This window comes from Tachysurus fulvidraco, chromosome 25, assembly GCF_022655615.1.
Source record: "Tachysurus fulvidraco isolate hzauxx_2018 chromosome 25, HZAU_PFXX_2.0, whole genome shotgun sequence".
NCBI classification, from domain to species: domain Eukaryota; kingdom Metazoa; phylum Chordata; class Actinopteri; order Siluriformes; family Bagridae; genus Tachysurus; species Tachysurus fulvidraco.
This window is the reverse complement of record NC_062542.1, coordinates 17426704-17449198: the sequence shown is the minus strand read 5'-3', so window position 1 is coordinate 17449198 and position 22495 is coordinate 17426704. Positions and strand designations below refer to the sequence as shown.

Sequence of the window (22495 nt, the reverse complement as noted above, 5' to 3'; positions counted from 1 at the left end):
CATTAAACATTAGAGGTAATGTTGTTTATGCATAATTAATGAATTATAACAAAATCATTACAAATAAATAAAGGTATAAAATTATTTGAATGAAAACAAAACACAATAAAATAAAAAACATAATAAAATGAAACAAATAAAACAAACTAATTAAATTAGATGATGTTTGTATTAAACGGTTCAGACCCGTTTACCAACAGCGCCAGTGGGTCCTGGTTCCATTCGGTTGTGTTTAAATGTGACACCACCGGAAGTTCCGGTACTACCCGAGTTTGGTGCGCTGTTTATTAAGCTGTCGCTGGCTAGTTATTAAGCTTTCAGTCCGAACATGAAGCCGGCGGTGGATGAGATGTTTCCCGAGGGCGCAGGACCGTATGTGGACCTGGATGAGGTTCGTATCGTGGAGCTGTTTGTACAAAATGAAGCTAAAGCGATGTTTATTTCAGGATTGTTTTCTTTCACCAGGCGCTTTGCGGTAAATCCCGCCTCCTGGTTTCTGATTGGTTAAAATATCGCAGCACTGATTGGTTAATGAGTCAAACCTAGGAGGTGGGAGTTAAAGTAGACTTTATTATAGTGAACTTTATTATAGTGAACTTTATTATAGTGAACTTTAATAAAGTGTACATTATTTTTTTTATTTGATCTGTGTGTGATTGTGTGTGATTGTGTGTGTGTGTGATTGTTTGTTTGTGTGTGTATGTGTGTGTGTGTGTGTGTGTGTGTGTGTATGTGTGTTTGTGTGTGTGTTTGTGTGTGTGTGTGTGATTGTTTGTGTGTTTGTTTGTGTGTGTGTGTGATTGTTTGTGTGTTTGTGTGTGTGTGTGTGTGTGATTGTTTGTGTGTTTGTGTGTGTGTGTGTGTGTGATTGTGTGTGTGTTTGTTTGTGTGTGTGTGTGATTGTTTGTGTGTTTGTGTGTGTGTGTGTGTGTGATTGTTTGTGTGTGTGTGTGTGTGTGTACAGGCAGGGGGCAGTACAGGGCTGCTGATGGATTTGGCTGCTAATGAGAAAGCCGTGCACTCCGACTTCTTCAATGGTGAGCCACAGGACTGGTGAACGGGTGGATTTTGTCTTTAGGATTTCAGCTCAAACAGAATGTTTAGTTTCTCTGACTTTCTTTCTTTCCTTATTGTTTTCCTCCCTGTCTCTCTTCTTTTCCTTCATTTATTCCTCTTTCTTTCACTCCCTCTTTCTCTGCATGCTTCCTCTTGTTCTTTATTCTGTGCTCTTCTCTCTATTCCCTGCTTTTTCCCCCTGACTCAATTGTGCACAATACAAACAATTACTACGTTTAAATCTCACGATACGGAAGGTTTTTAACAGAAGTTTGATGAATAAAATTAGAGTAAGAGTAAAAATAAGATGAAATAATAACGAGGTGTTTATTGAATGTTATAATGTTGAATCTGAATTCAAAACACACACACACACACACACACACACACTGCAGTGGTGTTTTAATTCTTTAGATGAGTCCTGGATTTAAAATTTGAACAATTTGTTCATAAAATATTGGGCATAAATTTATTATTTAAAATGTAATTTATTTCCATTGAACCTTATAATAATTGAGACTTCGGGTAACTCGGTCCACATAGTTGTGGTGTTGTCTGTATTTAATATTTGTCTAATTATTCCTACACACCGGTAGTAAATGAGCTTTAGCCTCGCCTCAGGATCGAGTCAGAGTCGCAGACTGTAAAGAGTAAAGCAGAGGCAGAACCCCGGTGTGTAAAGGAGGTTTTACGGGGCCTTGTTGGCTCCAGCACAGCATGACTCCAGGTCTTAAAGCCATGTTTCCATCAGCAGCAGCTGAAAAGAGATGAACACGTGTCACACGACTGCAGCTTCGTTCGTGAGGCAAATTGGAACAACATGGGGCAGAAAACAACAAAAAAACTGCACACGTCTTTAATGAAAAGAAATCCTGCACATGTAGAAGCTCAGGAAAGTGACAGTTTGTGTTTTTCTGTGTTTAATGCTGCTGTCTTCTCTCAGATTTTGAAGACCTCTTCGATGACGAGGACATCCAGTGATGAAGATTTGCGCTTTATGTGAAATTCGACCTGTTTTGTTTTTCACTTTTTTTTCTCTCCTCTGTATAAAGTCCACTTTATGATGATGTGTTTATTTTATCGTCAATAAAATGTTTTGTGAAAAAAAAAGAAAGCTTTTAAGCTTCCAGATGTTTTCTACATGTTAAAACTGTCGCGTTCGTCTCCGCGAGCCGAAACAATCCGGATTCTTCTGTGTTCGTGTTGAAATCTGCTCCAGCTCAGATTGCAGGTTTTTGTAAATTCCTGAACACCTGTAGCTGTGTGTAATTACACCTACAATCAGATGTTAACACGAGGACACAGATGTTCCTCGATTCATGTCTTGACGTTTGCTGAAAAAATATGTTTCTGTCGAGACGTGCAACATCTCAGACCCCTCGGGCAAGTGGACAAGAAAACACACAAACATCACAATGTCTGTTCTGCCCCAAAAAACATCTCAACACTTTAACTCTTATTTGTGTTCGTGTCGTCATGACGCCGGGGTTTAGTCTTTGTAATGAACACCGTTATAATGTAGAATACTTCACCGTTATAATGTAGAATACTTCACAATGCTTCATCAGCATAAAGGATTAAAAAGCCAAAGTAACATAATGTTTTATAGAAATATTTAGCGTGACTTCAGTGATATAAACTTCATTTGTGTTGGTTTGCTGATAAACTGCATGTATAAAGTCTGTAAAATAAAGTAAATTAGATGTTTCTTATTATCTCAGAGATCCCTTGTGCAGAACACAGTGAGATATTTTAAAGCAAACCTGAACGTCCTCTCTTTCTCCTCTCGTCTCCTCTCGTCTCCTGCCATATCTGTAAATCTGAGCTCTGATTGGTCGGCTGGTGAGACGAGAAGTAACCAATCGCTGTGTCTCCTGCAGTCTGTTCATGACCCCACAGGATGCTGCAGTTTGTTTTTAATGATCAAGGTGGTGTTTAAAACCTGCCTGAATCCTCAGTGGGGCACAAACATCACCGGAGCTTCTGCAGAACCTCAGAGCTGAGACCGGTCTTCAGATAAAGCCTCTGCTCAGAGGCCCAAATTCCTCCACACCTTTCACAGGTAAGTCGAGTCTCACGATCCTCCGTCATCTTCCAGCAGGGATTAATCTCTCTGAGTCCACAAACCTCTGGGTTTGTTCTTCATTCAGTTCCAACAGATCTCCAGGCTGCACCTTTCATTTGTATTCATTATTTTTCTTATATTAATATTTTTCATTGAACCCAATCGCATTTTTATTCCTTTATTACTTTCAGTAATGAGAAATCTCACTGCAGATGTAGATCAAGACAAATGAGTGCAGCTTTTTGTGTGTTTTTGTTCACAGGTCAAATTCTGCATTAAAATACAGAAGGTTCCGTTAGTGCAGTAAATGTGTGTGAATCCTCACAGCTTCTACCTGTGAACTCTGTGCTGTTTATATATCAGGTTAAATCCTACATTTAATAGCCACGATTCTGACGTTTTGTTCCATTTTTTTTAAAACTCAAATTAAACTTGAAAACAGGGCTGTGATCTGGCAACCCTGTTACTTCAGTGTCATGTTTAAATAAAAATGTTTCCGAGACTAGAAATACATCAGAGATTTAAAGCATGGATTTGGATTCGTGTTTTCTTAAACGTTTAGAATTAAAGATTTAACCAATTAAATAATTCACACTAAAAAGCAGCGGGTTTCGTTTTCTTTCTCTTCAGCAGGAATCAAAAGCTGAAAAATGGCTCCTCTGAGAAGATCGACCTTCTCTCACATGTTCACAGGATGTTTGCTGACTACAGCCATATGCGCAGGTGAGATCCGCACTCTGTAGGATTGTAGAATTATTACAGAATTATTCTTAAGTGACGGTACGAAGAAGGTTCATATAATTCTATAATCACAAGGAATCAGAGAAAAGTTAAAGCTAAAGCCACACGAGATGAGACTAAAACACTCAGCACTCGGTGATGATGATGATGATGATGATGATGACCAGCAGGAGCTTCGCTGCAGACTGATGACATAAACACATCGTCAGTATAATTCAGTCCTTAACACTGAAACTGCAATAAACACCAGTAGGAAATGATGCTCAGATATTTGGTTATCTGCTTAAATAGAAGACACTGTGATGAACATTGTGCTGAATGTTGTGCTGAACATTGTGCTGAACATTGTGCTGAACGTTGTGATGAACGTTGTGCTGAACGTTGTGATGAACGTTGTGCTGAACATTGTGATGAACGTTGTGCTGAACATTGTGCTGAACATTGTGCTGAACGTTGTGATGAACGTCGTGCTGAACATTGTGATGAACGTTGTGCTGAACGTTGTGCTGAACGTTGTGCTGAACGTTGTGCTGAACGTTGTGATGAACGTTGTGCTGAACATTGTGCTGAACATTATGTGTCTGCCCTTTAAAACAATTCCATCAGTTCATATCTCAGAGGTTTCGCAGAGAAATTTTAAACAGTTCTGTTTTATAAACATAATTAAAACTTCAGATGAAGGAAGTTACTACGTGTAATATGTTAATATAACATTATAAATGCAACTAAATAGTATTTAATCTCAATAAAAGTCCTGGTTCATTTATATTAACAGATTCAGTGAATAAGTGCACGGGAAATGAGCACACGGACCAAACCAACAGGAATAAAATGGGTATTTATTACTAATCTAATAATAAATCTGTTCCATCCCCTGGACCACAGAGCAGCCTCATTAACACTGAGTGTGTTGAGGGTGTTGAGTTTCGGGCTGATGTTTAATGAAGAGCAACAGATGAAATCCTGTTTATTTGGAGATATTTCATCACCTACGGTTTTAAAGACATCTTGCTGTAAATCTGTTCCAAGAAAAAGAATAAAATTCTATACGATTTCATAACGAGCCTGAATAAGTTCATGTATTGATGCATTCTTCATGAGCTGTTGCTCTGTCCTAATGCTAGCGTTTGATGATGGCACAAGCAGAGGTGAAGGACATGGAGATAAAATTCCTCACTAAAATAAAAGCCGGAAAACACTTTGTATTTTTTTCCAGAGATAATGAGAGCCGCCTGCGGCCATCGCAGCTCCTGTTCTTTGTAGATTTTATAGCTTTTGCTCTCAAAATCCACTAAAGTGAACCTCCTGCTGATCCACCTAAAAGTGCTGATGTGTTCTGGCTGAACATTAATCTCATCCAGTGGCACCTGTACATTAACCACCACCTCCTCCCTGGAACCATAAAACCACAGGCTGCTACACCGTGGGCTATTACACCTCCGCTTACCTCAGCATTTTCTGGTTCAACATCTGGTTCTTCTCCTTTTCTTCCCCCTCCTCTTTTACAGAGTTCCTCCTGGCCATCCCAGTGTCTCAGCCCTCCAGGGAACTTGGTAATTTCTCAAACTTTTACAGTTTTCTGAAAGTCCTGAAAGCGCTGTATTTAATCTTTAAATTCTCCCATCTGATGTAGATACCGAAAAGATCGATGCTGAGATCTCCTCCAAGAGACTCATCCGCAACCGGAGGAACATCAGCTGGTACAAACAACACTCTGACTTCTGGAACTGGTACAAGTTTTTCAGCGACAATGGCAACCAGCAGGGAGTGAGTACTGCTGCCGTGTGTAAAGACCAGATAACAAATTATTTATTAACAGAATCTGAAGGTTCTTTGCCTGGTTCCTCTGTAGAACCTTATAACTGAAGGTTTTGCTGTTTGTGACTTATAAGTAAAACCTTCAGCAATCAAACTACCATAAAGTATCCAAAGAACCCCAGAGGAACCAAAGGTGTAGCTGAGTGAATTAAGCTCAGGTTTAATCTAACACGATGAAGATCTTGTTGCTAGCTGTCACAGAGATGTCATTTAACACAGTTCTTGCTTTTGGTTGCCTCTCAGGTTGCAGATCTGGACCGTGTGTATCTGGAATACCTGCAGAATAAGAACCGTGCTGAATCCCAGCGCTCCTACAAGCTCTATCTGCAGCATATGAGTGAGATCCTCAAGTCATGTGCCGAGTCTGAGGACCCGAACTGTGTGAACTCATACATGAGCAGGGACAAGCCCAAACCTGAGCCCCAGAGACAGGCACAGATTAAACCCTGTGATCCATACCGGGATCCACAATGTCTCTATGCTCTGGGATACTCTGCTTATCCGTATGTGGCCTCTGTAAAGTCTCCAGCTCCTGCTTCTGCTCCTGCTCCTGCTCCTGCTCCAGTTAAAACCCCAGCCTACATCCGAACCCCTGTGGTGAAAGCTCCAAGTTCTGGTCAGTACTATTACGCTCCCATGGCCCAGTCCTTCCTGTCTGCTGAGCAGAAAGCTGAGCTTTTGCGCATTTGTGGTGCTGAAGATGTTGAGTGTCTGCAGTACCACTTCCGTGGTGCATACGGCTACAAACCCGCCGGTGTGCCGGCTCCATCCTACGCCCATCTAGGCTCCTCCTCACAGAAGGTGCAGAAAGCTCCAGCCGGTTTGTACCTTCAGTACCCCAACTGTGATTCTCGTGTCAACCCATATTGTGCCTACGGCGCTGTAGCGGCATCTCAGAAATCAGATGCACCATCTTCTCAAGCTTCTCTCGAGAGGTTCTGCAACCCGTTATATGAAGATAACTGCAACCCGCTGACGTCTACCAGATATGGAGCCGTAGCCCATCACTCAGAAGATCCCAAAGATGATCCAGCTTCTGTTGCAAGCCCTATCCAGGATCTACAAAACTCTCCTTTCGATCCCTATGCCATGTTCCAGGATGCTGCAGCTTCTTCTGCCATGCGCAGGTTTCCCCCTGGTTCACGCCAAATTCCACAACATCCTCAGCCACCCACTATGGAGGAGAACTCCCAATCATTTGGACCTCCAGGGAAGACCAAGGAGGGCTATGATTGCTTTATTGGCTACGATGAAGAGTGCTACCCAGTTCGAACCCAGAATGTTCCCAGGACATTCCCACAAAGGCAGCCTCCACGTTCAATGGACAGCTATGAGCCACACCTGAACGCAGATGGCACCAGGAAGGGCGTGATTGAACCTGATCCTCACTGTGATCCCGAGTATGACAGAAATTGCCGTCTGCAGCGCTACGTGCCTGAAGCTGAGGAACCAGAGACGGAGGAACGTGACCATCAGGAACACAGGGAGGAACCGGTTCACCATAAGGAACAGGGGGAAGACGTCTACCCTGATCAGCAGCCAGACAACCAGGGCTACGAGCAGCAGCAGTATGACCGCTACATGAGCGGTCAGGAGGATTCCTACGCCTCTTACGATCAGCCGAATCAAGGTTCTGTCAACTTCCAGGACATCCTGAAGGCATATGCAAGCCGCTTCCCAAACCAGGAGCACCAGCGTCCCTACACAGGAGACTACAAGAAGAAGTAAGAAGCTGCAAGAAGGAACATAACGAATGATGACGACAGAAACAGGACAGTGTGTGAGGTGTGAAAAATGTTCACTCATTAAAAAAGTTCACATCAGGTGTAAAAATGTTTGAATGGCAAGCAGCAGCTTTAGCTTCAGCTCCATAGTGCGAGGTGCAGACGTGAGACAGCATTGTACAGGGTTTCATTAGCTGATGATAATTATGTCATTGGTTTAACTTCATCTCACGTCAACGATTAGTCGAAGTGATTTATATGGTTTAGAGAAGATTCCTGGTGCAACTTCTTGACTAATGGATCATCTGAAACCACATATAATATTTCAGTAAAATATGTTGAGTATTACATTTTCCAGAGGTGGTAGATTTCATAACGTTTCTGAATACGCAACAACTTTTTTCTTTGTCCTCATTTCCCCTTTTTTTCTTTACAATCTGCTGATATCTGTTTTAAATCTTTTACAAAATGGTGCTTTTTCTTACATTTAATGTTTTTAATGTGTTTATATAAAAACTTTTCTCTCTTAATTGTCTTAAATAAAAAAAAGCTTTTGAATAAAATCTTAAACTGACTTTGTGTCTATTTAATAACAAAAATAAATGATTTAACCTTTAATACCAGCTGGGATTCTGTTACACGAACAGAAGACTAACAAGACTAAAGTCAACACAAATCACTGCACAATGTTCAGGAATATATCTAAGTGTGTTCTGGATCTAGATGCAAGTCAAAACCTCCTAGTAGAGACGACTGGGTTTGGTACTTTGGGTCCAGCAGCAGCTTCTTACACTCACACTCATTCATCTTCTACCGCTTATCCGAACTTCTCGGGTCACAGGGAGCCTGTGTCTATCTCAGGCGTCATCGGGCATCGAGGCAGGATACACCCTCGACGGAGTGCCAACCCATCACAGGGCACACACACACTCTCATTCACACACACACACACACACTACGGACAATTTTCCAGAGATGCCAATCAACCTACCATGCATGTCTTTGGACCGGGGGAGGAAACCGGAGTACCCGGAGGAAACCCCCGAGGCACGGGGAGAACATGCAAACTCCACACACACAAGGTGGAGGTGGGACTCGAACCCCCAACCCTGGAGGTGTGAGGCGAACGTGCTAACTCCACACACACAAGGTGGAGGTGGGACTCGAACCCCCAACCCTGGAGGTGTGAGGTGAACGTGCTAACCACTAATCCACCGTGGAAACAACCCCCCCCCCTTACATTTTCTGTTAATTTTCTGACATGTTTATTCTTCTAAACCTGCAGACACTTGGTAATGTGTAAAGAACCACACTCACCAGTGAGGATGGGTTCCTTCTCAAGGTTCTTTCTCTTTTTCATTTTTATTTTTTAATATTTAATGCATGAAAGCAGTTCTATAGATAGACCCTTAGAGCTGTAGATGTGAAGTGAAGAACTGAACCTGACACTCTGGGACCTGGAGGAACTTAAAGTGACGTCAAAATAAAGTTAGACGCTTCAGAGTCTCCCTCTAGTGGCAAATGTGGAAAAGAACGTAATGAACATCAGGTGTGTTTCTAACAGTTTTATTGGATCTTTGTCTGTCTCCTCATTCGTGGTAGTAGACGACCAGAGAGACGACAGGCTTCACGGGACCTGCAGGAGAACAGGTGTCAGGCTGTGAGACGCTCTTGTGGTTGTCTGGACTGCAGACGGCGTCTGGGTTCAGTGTGGTATCGGGAGCGTTGGCTCGTCTAACGTTCCTGAGAGATTTTGTGACCTTGGAGGAGGTTCCATAGTTTGATGCTCGATCTGAAGACGAGCAAAGGAGCAGATCTCTGAAGCACCTGTAGAACTGACACAAAACAAACAATACTGAGGAGTTAAAGTGCAGGTTTATGTGGAACAGAAAGTCAGGAACCAAAATAAAATGATCAGCACGTTGCAGAAACTTTTCAGCTTTAACACATGAACACATGCAGCTCAATGTTCCATCAGAAAACTGCAAATCTTTTCAGCATCAATGCGCTAAAGGTAAAAAGTAAATAATTAAATAAACATGATATTAAAATGTCATGTGAACTTTAGTAAACACCAAGAGCCCATGTATATGTTGGTATACGTGTAGTTACATTTCCTCATGACACACAAAAAACCAAAACACATTCTATGTGTGTGTTTGAGTGTGTGTTTGTCTGTATGTGTGTGTTTGTCTGTATGTTTGTATGTGTGTGTGTTTGTCTGTGTGTGTGTCTGCATGTGTGTGTGTGTTTGTCTGTATGTTTGTATGTGTGTGTGTTTGTTTGTCTGTATGTTTGTATGTGTGTGTGTTTGTCTGTGTGTGTCTGCATGTGTGCGTGTGTGTTTGTCTGTATGTTTGTATGTGTGTGTGTTTGTCTGTGTGTGTGTGTCTGCATGTGTGTGTTTGTCTGTATGTTTGTATGTGTGTGTTTGTCTGTGTGTGTGTCTGCATGTGTGTGTGTGTGTTTGTCTGTATGTTTGTATGTGTGTGTTTGTCTGTATGTTTGTATGCGTGTGTGTTTGTCTGTGTGTGTGTGTCTGCATGTGTGTGTGTGTGTGTGTGTCTGCATGTGTGTGTGTGTTTGTCTGTATGTTTGTGTGTGTTTGCATGTGTGTGTGTGTCTGTATGTTTGTGTGTGTATGTTTGTGTGTGTGTGTCTCTGTATGTTTGTGTGTGTGTGTGTTTCTCTGGATGTTTGTGTGTTTGTGTGTGTGTGTGTGTGTGTGTTTCTCTGGATGTTTGTGTGTGTGTGTGTGTGTGTGTGTGTGTGTGTGTGTGTGTGTTTCTCTGGATGTGTGTGTGTGTGTTTCTCTGGATGTGTGTGTGTGTGTGTGTGTGTGTGTTTCTCTGGATGTGTGTGTGTGTGTGTGTGTGTGTGTGTGTGTGTGTGTGTGTGTGTGTGTGTGTGTGATGTATAACTCAGAATAATATAAATGTAATCCAGGAGAAAATCCAGATCCAGAATAAGTTTCACCTTTTGATCAGACGTCTACATTCTTCTTCTTAATATAAACTAATTTAACATTGCAGAAGATGGAGAGAGACCAGAACTTTTCTCCCAGGAAGCTTTAATGGACATGATGGAGAAACATCTGTGTGATTACAGACACCACGTCACCTCCAGGCTCCTGAGTTTCTCACCAGTTCTTTCTTATAAAAGGTAAAAATCTGTATGTTTTTTCTTCCTCGTTTCATTTCATCTTTATCTGTAAAGCACAGAAGCTGATACTGGAATCTGTACAGCACTTTAAGTCTTCAACTCGCCTCAACTCACAGTTACCATGGTTACGGGCTGGGAGGAATTGAAGACTGAAAACGCCATACAGTGGACGTCCACGTAGACTTCAGACAAACGTCTCAGTGTCCTCGGCGGAGCTACGGCACAGGACGTGAGGACGCTTTCACTCGTCTGTTTGAGGAAACTCACATTCAGGGGGAAAATTACAGGGTGAAGAATTGTTTAATTGTATTTATTAAATATAGATAAATATATTACAACAGCGTAGTTACATTTAAAGTACATAAACATTTACATCATTAAACAGTAAATAATCATCACACACATTTTCCCAGAGCTCCCAGGACCAGAAACCGTTTGGGAAACTCTCAAAGCTGCTGATGTTGTTGTTTTCAGCCGAACGTCAGCCATTAAAATCTGATCGTAAATCCAGGAGCGTTTCTGTGGGAAAGTTTTCATGTGACCGAAGTTCCTATAAAACTGTGAAAGAAGAACCTGATCTCTGTGAAAGAGTCAGTAAAGAGAACGTAAAGTCTTACGTGCTTGCTGTGTAGAGATCTTCTCGTTTAGAGACGTATGATTCGTATTTAAAGGTTAACACATACAATAAAGACTGGAAGAATCTGAACACAGAAGTCAGTGTGATTAGGAACTCTGGGAAACGTCCATGTGCAGCGTTTATAACAGAAACACACTCAGGGATGTGATGTAGAAGGTGGTGTGAGGGTGATGGCCCTCACCTGCTTGTTCATGAAGATGTAGATGATGGGGTTGATCACGGTGCTCGTTTTGGCTAACAGAGACGGCGCGATGCTGGCCTCGGGCGTGACCACTCCGGGTTCTCCGAACGTCACCACGAGCGCCATGATACCGTACGGCAGCCAGCACAGCAGATAACACACCACCATTGTGACCACCAGGAGGAGAACGCGCTGTTCACGCTTACGACTCAGCGCCGTGTGGATCCTCGTCACCTTCATCACCAGGACAGATGATACACATTAAACAGAAGTAAACAAGACAGAGTGAGGAACATCACACAGGAAGCATGAGCCGATCCTCAAACGCTGACGCTGGAGACTCCTTCCATAAATTATCAGTTAATTAAACATCTGTTCATAGGAAACAATTTTAAACCTGTTTAAGTGGCTAACTGTGAATGAGCGGTTGCTATAGAAACGCTAAATGATCAGAGCGAGTGTATTAATATAAACCTGCTCTGTTAGAGAGAAGAGTCCAGAACTCAGCAGCTCTGTCGAGTTAATCATTTCATTAACTCTGAATTTATAAAGTTTCAGTAAAAACCTGATATTGTTGGAAATATTTATATAGAGTCGCGTCTGCACTCCTTCACTCCTCCGTCTCTGATGCTTTACTCTGATTTCTAAAGGTCTCAAATATAAAGTCTAAGATAACTTTTAATTGCCACGTTATTTTCTTGTAACGTGTCAATAAAATCTCTCTCTATGCTGTAATGTTGTTATCTGAAGTGTTGATGTGAGACTTAACATGATGTCTCTTGATGGACATGGAATTAATTGGCACCCTGTTGTTAAGAACCCAATCTGTCTGTCTGTCTGTCTGTCTGTCTGTCTGTCTGTCTGTCTGTCTGTCTGTCTGTCTGTCTGTCTGTCAGTTCTCTCCTCATCTGTGCTTATGGTTAAAACAAAACACACAGGAAGCTGAGAGACTGGCAATGTGTGTGTGTGTGTGTGTGTGTGTGTGTGTGTGTGTGTGTGTGTGTGTGTGTGTGTGTGTGTGTGTGTGTGTGTGTGTGTGTGTGTGTGTGTGTGTCTGTGTGTGTGTGTGTGTGTGTGTGTGTGTGTGTGTGTGTGTGTGTGTGTGTGTGTGTGTGTGTGTGTGTGTGTGTGTGTGTGTGTGTGTGAACATCTGGATCTTGTGTTTGTGCCTCAGCTGTGACTGCACTTCCAATTAAGGGTGAGATCTCTGAGGGAGACGGAAAAACAACATCATCAGCAACGTCACGTGGAGATTTCATTGCTTTCAGCCTTTTAGTTCTGAATGAAGGAAGAAATCTTTATGGGGAAAATAAAGAGCTGAGACTCGAGGCAATCAGAGACGAGGAGAGCTTCATGTACATCACTGTGGAAAACTGCTGACATCTGAATGAATCTTAAACACAAGCTGAAGAAGAAAAGGCCAAAAAAACAGCAAAGCAAACTGACCAGCAAACATAATAATAATAATAATAATAATAATAATAATAATAATAATAATAATAATAATAATAATAATAATAATCAGGACAGAAAAAAAATAAGTATTAAACCACTTGAGCAGGATTACAGAAGAGAGACGAGCTTTTCAGGAAAAAGTTCTCTGTAGTACTAAATATTCTGTAAACTGCAGGAACTCGTCGGTTGGTGAGAAACTGGAAGACAAACACAAATCATGAGACATGAAAACATCTTGTCCTTTAACTTTATAGTTTCTTGTGATGAAGATGAAAAAGATCAGAAAAGTTCTGTTTGTTGAGGGAACATCTGTCTAAAGTCCAAAGTGAACTCCCACAGAAGCTCCTCCGAGAGCCGTTAACTTGAGGGATTAAACTATGACGATGCTGAAACACTACAAATGCTCCGTGGTCTGTCTTGTCGGAGACGCTGTGAGGATGTGGAGCTCAAAGCTGTAATGATAGAGTTTTCTAACAGACAGGAAACACACAGGTCTGGATTTCTCTCCCGGTCTCCTTCTGTAACATGAAATAAATCACCAGCTTTCAGATCCATCAGCTTCAGCACTCATCCTCCTCCTGTATTCTGTAGTCCACCATCACAGGCCACAGGACACGAGAGAGCGCAGTGCAATAATGAGACCATGTTCAAGTCTTCCTCTGTATTCACTTCGCTGCCAGCAGGTCAGATATGGGTTGAACTTTGACCTGCTGCTTTTGTGGCTCTATTTAGATCAGCTTTAATTGCTGCTGTTTTTTTAATTTACTTTTCAGTCACTCTGTCTCCCTCTGGTGGTGATCCTGGGTTATTGCAATCTGCCCTTTACACTTAACGACTCTAAATGTGCGTCTTTGTTTTCATCTGTAACAAACATTTATGATCTACTGCAGTCCAATTCATGTAAAAGATAAGTACATGCATATTAAATATTAATAATCGTCTAGTTTTACAATCATAATTTTAAAGAAATCTCACCTGCTTGATGGCATGCAGCAGTTTTCCGTAGCTGTACACGATCACTACAAACGGAAGAATGAGGCAGAAAAAAAAAAGACAGACTATGTAGGACACGTTGTTTGCTGTTTTTGTGGTCCAGTTGACGCTGCAGGTCGTACCGGGACCCTCGGGGCCATACTGGCTCCACCCGAAAAGCGGAGGAACCACCCACACCAACGAGTAGATCCAGGAGAAAGTGATGCCCAGGAAAACCTTCTTGTATCTGGTGATGTTGGCCTGCATGGCCCCCATCATGGTGCAGTAACGTTCATATGACAGAGCAGCCAATGAGATCAGAGAGACGATACCTACACCAACAAGAGAGAGAGAGAGAGAGAGAGAGAGAGAGAGAGAGAGAGAGAGAGAGAGAGAGAGAGAGAGAGAGAGATATGTGTGATTTATATCACTTCATAAAATTTACTTATTGAAACATTTTCTACATTGTTGGGTGACATGAAAGCTGGATGAAGGACAGGAGCTCAGGTTCCAGTCAATCCTGTCGTTTATCAGATATTTTATTCTGTTGTCTAAAGACCAGTGTTGAGAGTGAAGCAGAGGGATTAGAGCCTCCTCACAGCTCACAACATGTTTCACACACATGACGTAATTCACCATAAATGATTAGTATTTGTCCATCTACAAACTGTCATTGTTTACAATAGTGTAGAGTAATAACGCACGAGTGTGTCTGATGTGCTCGGATTAGACGGATGTTCAGGCCTCATGTCACATACTGAGAAACACCGTCTGCAGACATGAAAACAAACTCATCATCTGTTCACAAACACAAGAGTAAAGAACAAAATCATCTGCATTCCCTTTAAGTGTAACATTTTCTTCATCAACTTTACAAAGTCGAGAAGTTTTAATGTTTATGTCTGATGAGTGTAAAGTGTCTAAACTCTTGAGAAAAGCTTTTCAGACTCCATTTAATCAGTGAAACAGTATAAAGTGCCACTCTGACCATCACGCCTCTGAATGCTCATTAACGTCGCACTGATTTCTGAGCTACAAAACATCTCCATCCACCACAGCTGTACTCTATGTTCAGCCTCTGAATCAATATTAACACTGTGTTAATGCAGGTTTATTATTATTTATTAATGCTGCTTGAACTCTCCTGCAGTTACGACACACCTCTGGACCTCAGAACATAACTGATTTTTCTTAGTAGAAGAAAAGCCCTCAGACCCTCAGCGTGTGGGTTCTCTGGAAACCCAACATTTCAGTTTTCTACATTTACACCTTCACTGTTCACAGTTCGAGTGAATATCACATGATTTTCTGAGAACATCAGCGGCTCAATGCTGTGACACGACTGTTCATCTAAACATGACATCTAAATAAGTCCTTTATAACACTGCAGAACCAATAACAGTCCTGTGTGTCCTCTGAGGGAAGGAACCCTTACAGGATGGACGTAGAACCCAGAGTTCACCAAGAATAAGTGAGAGATAAAGGGTTCTTCACTGATAAAGGGTTCTTCAGTGGTTCTTGAAGGAAAGACTGGAAAACTGTATCAGAATATAGAACAATAAGCTTCTCCTTCGTAGCCTTACGACAGTGTGCAGTGTTCCTCTAGATCTACAGTTAAAGTTTCATTAAAATGGATAATTTATACCCTGAATTTATAAAGCTGTTAATATCAGCAAATGGAACTGAATGAAAGAAAACTGCATTCTTTTGCTGTTCAAACTGATGGGTTCCAGATATGAAGAAGGAAACAATCAAATATAAAACAGTTAAAATGCAGAATCCAGAATTAGAAGCCAAATCTAAAGTTTTGGCACCCCCGAGGTGACACACAGCAGGTTCGTGCAGGATAAATGAGCATCACACGAGACAGGAGGAGAGACTAAGCTGAGATCTTCAGGTGACATCTTACCGAGGAAGGAGTTGATGAAGCCATACCACACGCAGCCGCGCGCACCGATCAGCCACCGTCCCCGTGCGCTCGCGGCGAAGCTGAACGGCGTCCCGAGCACGCACACCAGCAGGTCGCTCACCGAGATGCTCACGAGCATGCAGTTGATCGGCGAGCGCAGCGGCTTGTGACGACAGAACAGCAGGAGCACAATCGCGTTGTTCACGAAGCCGAACGTGCCGATGAAGCCGAGACACACAGCGACCACCACGTGACCAGCGGGACTCAGATCTCGCTCCGAGGGCGCGTGGCCGCCGCTGGCACGAGCGCACGAGGCGCAGCTCCAGCTTAAGTTAGACGTGATGATTTCACTCGAGTTATCCATGATCCATCAAGCCGACCATAAGAGACCGAGTTAATAAATAAATACAAGAAAAATAAATGAATAAGTCCAGAAACACGAGCTGCGGAGTTGCACTAACTGTGGAATCTGTCACATTTACCTGGAATTAATTGCACTTTAATTCATCACTTTATTTATTTAATCAGATGAAATATGAATGATGAAGTTCAGGATGATGGTCAGTCTCTTTATACCCCATTTGTCGAACCGGACGGATTTTATTAGCTCCCAGCGCGCGCCCACCCACCTTACGTGTGCGCGCTCAAAGACACACGCACACGCTCACATACACACGCACACACACAAGGACACACACATATACACGCACAAGCACAAGCACGCGCACACACACACACACACACACACACACACACACACACACACACACACACACACACACACACACACACACACACACACACACCGGGTGCCTCCGTGTTAAAATTAACTTGCAATTAAACACATGACCTTTATTCCTAGGCGCTCGGTGTGGTCAGTTTTAAAGATAGAAAAGATCCGAGTCTCTCCTGCACAGTGTAGATGTTCACACTCTCAGGTGGGAAACGCTTCATCTGACACCACAGAAATGTTCATTACAGTCTTTGGCCTGTCGGTTGGTCAGAAGGTGTTGATTAGTTTCCTCTGAAACATGACAGCTTCAGTTCTCAGGTATATAAAATACATAAACTCGTTATAAAGCTTTAATTTACTGTTTGTAGCTCACACAGAAAAACTCATCTAATTGTAGATTTAGTGAGAAGTTTAGGTTTATTTCAGGTACTGTAGTGTTTACATGAGCAGGAATCTGGAGCAGGCGTGTTGGTGTATAGGAATAAATGTACTTCAGCTTCTTGTCATCACACAAGAGCAGATTAGACGTTTGTCAGAGCTTCATTTTACTCACGGACTTTAATCCTGCTGCATGGACGAAATCGAACACACAAGGTAGGTAAAGGTTTTCATCAGCTCTAATGGGATGAATTACGCCTTTACTCTTTGGTCACAGAAAGACATTTTGTGCTTTTGAAAAGTGTCTCAGAAGAAAAGAGTCCAGATTCAGATGACCAGCTTTCATTAGTGTCAAACCTCAGCACTGAATTACACCCGTTAAAGGTGCCATTAGTTTAAAAAGAAGCGATGATGCATCTACAATAAAAGTCAAGTCATTTCTCTAAAATGCTGCTCAAAAGGAAAAAAAATCAATACATGCAGATCCATAATTATTGGCACCCTTGGAGAATATTGAAGAAGAATTTTAGAGAAAAAATGCATCTGTGGTTAAAAACCTAATGTCGTACTGGTAAAGAAATCTAACGTTTAATTTAACAAAAGAAAATTAATTATTAAAAAAGAATACAGAACATAAAAAATATAAAAATGCATTTTTTTATTCATATAATATTATATTATGTTTATTTTATTCATAGCAGCAAAAACAATTTGTATTCTGTCAGAAAATGACTTTAAATTGTTCCTGTTTACTCTGTAAATCACTGCGCCATCAAATGCAGAAAAGGACAAGAAGACAGGAGCATCACTTCATCTGATGACTGGATTCTCTGGAGTCTATGTTCTAATGGTCCCTAACGGCAACAGAAGAATTAAAATAAAAAATAAAGTGATGTGATTAAAGATAAAAAAATCAAATAATATTTTCAGAGGATCTGACAAACCCTTTCTGAACGTCTCTGACTAAGACAATCCTCTTGAGGGTCCAGTAAAGTCTTTTCTTCTCCTCTGTGTATCTGTCACTTCACATTTTCATCAACATTGTCTTTTCATCCTGAGCTGCTCATGTTCAGGGCTCCCGCTGAGCATCGCCACATCGTTATTAACCACAATAAAACGTCCCAGGATGAACTGTGTGTCCAAGAATAACGACAAGCAGAGAAAAGCGAGTGACTCTGTGAGAGGTGTAGAGGAGACTGAGGAGACATTTATCTGAGACTCAAATAAACAACAAGAAGCCTTCAGGCAGCCTTCAGGCTCGGATTTAATCATTAATAAAACCAGAGAAAGTACAAACTGTGTCTCTGTGTTGTGTAATATGAAACAACTCTACACAGAGTCAGAAAACGACACGTCGCAGAGTTTTTCCAGGTTATATGTGGTTTTGTTCTGGTTGTGATGAAGGACATAATCCTGGTGCTCTCTGTTCAAAACCCAGACATTCATCAGTGATCCGTAAGAAAACACACAGCGGCAGGAGACAAGACTAAAAGGCATCATGTGTACACAAGAAATCTGCCTCGGGAGACGACTGAAACCTTTTCACACCTACAATGTCTGCTCTCACACTGACAGAGAAATAAGCAGATTTCATTGGGAGGTGGAAAGAGAAGCATCCTGAGACGCACTCCTGGGCCACGACCTACACAGAGGCAGTTCCTCGGCCACGGGGACAATGTGAATAGATGTGTGTTTCTTATTCGGATCTAATTTACTGCTAAATTAATTTCAGCTCTAGATCAGATATCCCTTTAATAAGAACCTTCAGAGTAAACGAGCTTCCTGTGTGCGTCTCGCTGACATTCACTTATCAGGTCCTGTGTGTAAATGAACACTGATAGCTGAGCGTGCCTTCAAACCAGGGCTGCGTTCTTATCTTTAGAAGAGCCACCTGTAACACGGAGGACGTCCCGACATCATCACGCTGCGCTTTAACACAGAAACCCAACACCTGCACAGTTAATTACAGAAGACATAAAGGTTAAAGGCAAATGTCAGTCCTGTCTCTGACTTTATCTGGGTCATGTCTCATGTCTCGTCTCAGACTTAACTAACATTTTTAGGACATTATATAATAAAGTATAAATTACTTTAATCACTTATTTAACCTTATCATTTTATAGGTTTTGTGATGAAGAAGAGAGAATTCATTCATTTACATACAAATCAAGTAACAGAAATAATAAGTGTGTGTGTGTGTGTGCGTGTGTGTGTGTGCGTGTGTGTGTGTGCGTGCGTGCGTGTGTGTGTGTGTGTGTGTGTGCGTGTGTGTGTGTGTGCGTGCGTGCGTGTGTGTGCTGCAATTGCAATTTTACTTGATTAAAAAATCACTCATGATGTTTTAAATTCATTTATAATTATATTTAATGTTGTGTAATGTTCACACGACAAGTTCTCTTGTGTGTTCTCTCAGCTCTAAACACTCGTCCCCTCAGCGGTCTCTCTTTATTCTCTCAGCTCTAAACACTCGTCCCCTCAGCGGTCTCTCTTTATTCTCTCAGCCCTAAACAGTCGTCCCCTCAGCGGTCTCTCTTTATTCTCTCGGCTCTAAACACTCGTCCCCTCAGCGGTCTCTCTTTATTCTCTCAGCTCTAAACACTCGTCCCCTCAGCGGTCTCTCTTTATTCTCTCAGCTCTAAACACTCGTCCCCTCAGCGGTCTCTCTTTATTCTCTCGGCTCTAAACACTCGTCCCCTCAGCTGTCTCTCTTTATTCTCTCGGCTCTAAACACTCGTCCCCTCAGCGGTCTCTCTTTATTCTCTCAGCTCTAAACACTCGTCCCCTCAGCGGTCTCTCTTTATTCTCTCGGCCCTAAACAGTCGTCCCCTCAGCGGTCTCTCTTTATTCTCTCGGCTCTAAACACTCGTCCCCTCAGCGGTCTCTCTTTATTCTCTCAGCTCTAAACACTCGTCCCCTCAGCGGTCTCTCTTTATTCTCTCAGCTCTAAACACTCGTCCCCTCAGCGGTCTCTCTTTATTCTCTCGGCTCTAAACACTCGTCCCCTCAGCAGTCTCTCTTTATTCTCTCGGCTCTAAACACTCGTCCCCTCAGCGGTCTCTCTTTATTCTCTCAGCTCTAAACACTCGTCCCCTCAGCGGTCTCTCTTTATTCTCTCGGCCCTAAACAGTCGTCCCCTCAGCGGTCTCTCTTTATTCTCTCGGCTCTAAACACTCGTCCCCTCAGCGGTCTCTCTTTATTCTCTCAGCTCTAAACACTCGTCCCCTCAGCGGTCTCTCTTTATTCTCTCAGCTCTAAACACTCGTCCCCTCAGCGGTCTCTCTTTATTCTCTCGGCTCTAAACACTCGTCCCCTCAGCAGTCTCTCTTTATTCTCTCGGCTCTAAACACTCGTCCCCTCAGCGGTCTCTCTTTATTCTCTCGGCTCTAAACACTCGTCCCCTCAGCGGTCTCTCTTTATTCTCTCGGCTCTAAACACTCGTCCCCTCAGCAGTCTCTCTTTATTCTCTCGGCTCTAAACACTCGTCCCCTCAGCGGTCTCTCTTTATTCTCTCGGCTCTAAACACTCGTCCCCTCAGCGGTCTCTCTTTATTCTCTCGGCTCTAAACACTCGTCCCCTCAGCGGTCTCTCTTTATTCTCTCAGCTCTAAACACTCGTCCTCTCAGCGGTCTCTCTTTATTCTCTCAGCTCTAAACACTCGTCCCCTCAGCGGTCTCTCTTTATTCTCTCAGCTCTAAACACTCGTCCCCTCAGCGGTCTCTCTTTATTCTCTCGGCTCTAAACACTCGTCCCCTCAGCGGTCTCTCTTTATTCTCTCAGCTCTAAACACTCGTCCCCTCAGCGGTCTCTCTTTATTCTCTCGGCTCTAAACACTCGTCCCCTCAGCGGTCTCTCTTTATTCTCTCAGCTCTAAACACTCGTCCCCTCAGCGGTCTCTCTTTATTCTCTCGGCTCTAAACACTCGTCCCCTCAGCGGTCTCTCTTTATTCTCTCAGCTCTAAACACTCGTCCCCTCAGCGGTCTCTCTTTATTCTCTCGGCTCTAAACACTCGTCCCCTCAGCGGTCTCTCTTTATTCTCTCGGCTCTAAACACTCGTCCCCTCAGCGGTCTCTCTTTATTCTCTCGGCTCTAAACACTCGTCCCCTCAGCGGTCTCTCTTTATTCTCTCAGCTCTAAACACTCGTCCCCTCAGCGGTCTCTCTTTATTCTCTCGGCTCTAAACACTCGTCCCCTCAGCGGTCTCTCTTTATTCTCTCGGCTCTAAACACTCGTCCCCTCAGCGGTCTCTCTTTATTCTCTCAGCTCTAAACACTCGTCCCCTCAGCGGTCTCTCTTTATTCTCTCGGCTCTAAACACTCGTCCCCTCAGCGGTCTCTCTTTATTCTCTCAGCTCTAAACACTCGTCCCCTCAGCGGTCTCTCTTTATTCTCTCAGCTCTAAACACTCGTCCCCTCAGCGGTCTCTCTTTATTCTCTCAGCTCTAAACACTCGTCCCCTCAGCGGTCTCTCGACCTGCTTTATCAGATGTTCAGATGCATTCAGCTTTTCTCCACCTGAGTACAATAACACAGTAATAAATACATGATATAAACCTCGTGTCTGTGGCCCTTTGCTTCCTCTGAACTCTGACACCAACAGATTCTCTTTGCTTTCTTCCTCCGAGATTTTTCAGACTGTGGGTTCATGACCTGTAGCCAGACAAAGAACATCATCAAAACTCTCCCATCACTGAGAACACAATGTCTTTAGAGAGGTGAAGTTCTGTGGTAACCTCCTCTGACACACATGATGGAATTGACTCAGTATTGATCTCCGACCCCGTCTCTGATGGACCCCAGGTTAGCAGAGATAATGACTCCTGGTTCCCAACAGAAATCATTCACGAGCAGAAGCGAACGCTGGAGCTACATCTTCTGTTCTCTTCTTCTGTGTAGTGAACATGTTGCTGGGATTCTCAGGATGTTCCATCACTCATCCAAAGAGCTTCACCTTTTCTTAGAAAGACGTCCACTTTCCTCATCTTTCTACTACAGCTTTAGAAACGTTCTTCATGTCTGTTCGCTCTGTGGAGATTCTCTGACCACATGGGGGACTTTACTTTTGAGCACAACATACTTTATTATCTTTATGACCGACTCCAATGCAGACAGAAGACATTTATGTCATGACTTCAAACAAACCCTTTTCTGCCTTATATTTATTTTTATATAAAAATACAGATAAATGATTTGAGTTCTAACAGAGTGTGAACTTTAACACAGGAAACAGTGTGAAACTGCTGAAAAGTCACGACGATAAACAACGATGGGACACCGCAGTAATGTGTTAATATTAAACACAGCGCTGAAGTGTAAACCTGACTAGCCACACACACACACACACATACACACACACACTCACTCACTCACTCACACACACACACTCACACACACACACTCACTCACTCACACACACACACATGCTCATACACCTGGTCATCACACACACACACACATACTCATACACCTGGTCATCACACACACATACTCATACACCTGGTCATCACACACACACATGCTCATACACCTGGTCATCACACACACACATGCTCATACACCTGGTCATCACACACACACACATGCTCATACACCTGGTCATCACACACACATACTCATACACCTGGTCATCACACACACACATGCTCATACACCTGGTCATCACACACA

The 22495-nt window shown here is 42.7% G+C and overlaps 3 protein-coding genes across 4 annotated transcripts; 2 read left to right on the top strand and 1 right to left on the bottom strand.

The window, feature by feature from the left end:
* The first annotated feature begins 252 nt into the window (after positions 1–252).
* On the top strand, positions 253–2170 carry cops9 (COP9 signalosome subunit 9). Its single transcript, XM_027173738.2, has 3 exons — positions 253–391; positions 965–1037; positions 2000–2170. Exons 1-3 carry the CDS (start codon positions 329–331, stop codon positions 2035–2037), a joined length of 174 nt encoding a protein of 57 aa, XP_027029539.1. The 5' UTR covers positions 253–328; the 3' UTR covers positions 2038–2170.
* A 145-nt stretch (positions 2171–2315) lies between these two features.
* On the top strand, positions 2316–7873 carry and1 (actinodin1). Of its 2 annotated transcripts, none has more exons than XM_027173737.2 (5): positions 2316–3118; positions 3755–3844; positions 5371–5415; positions 5496–5629; positions 5924–7873. In XM_027173737.2, exons 2-5 carry the CDS (start codon positions 3772–3774, stop codon positions 7406–7408), a joined length of 1737 nt encoding a protein of 578 aa, XP_027029538.1. In that variant the 5' UTR covers positions 2316–3118; positions 3755–3771; the 3' UTR covers positions 7409–7873. The 2 variants fall into 2 exon arrangements, with proteins under 2 accessions (XP_027029538.1, XP_027029537.1); XM_027173736.2 differs by having other exon boundaries at positions 3752–3844.
* A 1028-nt stretch (positions 7874–8901) lies between these two features.
* Positions 8902–16275, bottom strand: tmtopsb (teleost multiple tissue opsin b). Its single transcript, XM_027173745.2, has 4 exons — positions 15721–16275; positions 13815–14143; positions 11385–11618; positions 8902–9239 (listed from the first exon to the last, which is right to left on the bottom strand). The coding sequence occupies exons 1-4, from the start codon at positions 16082–16084 to the stop codon at positions 8994–8996; spliced, it is 1173 nt and encodes a 390-aa protein (XP_027029546.2). The 5' UTR covers positions 16085–16275; the 3' UTR covers positions 8902–8993.
* Positions 16276–22495: the final 6220 nt, after the last annotated feature.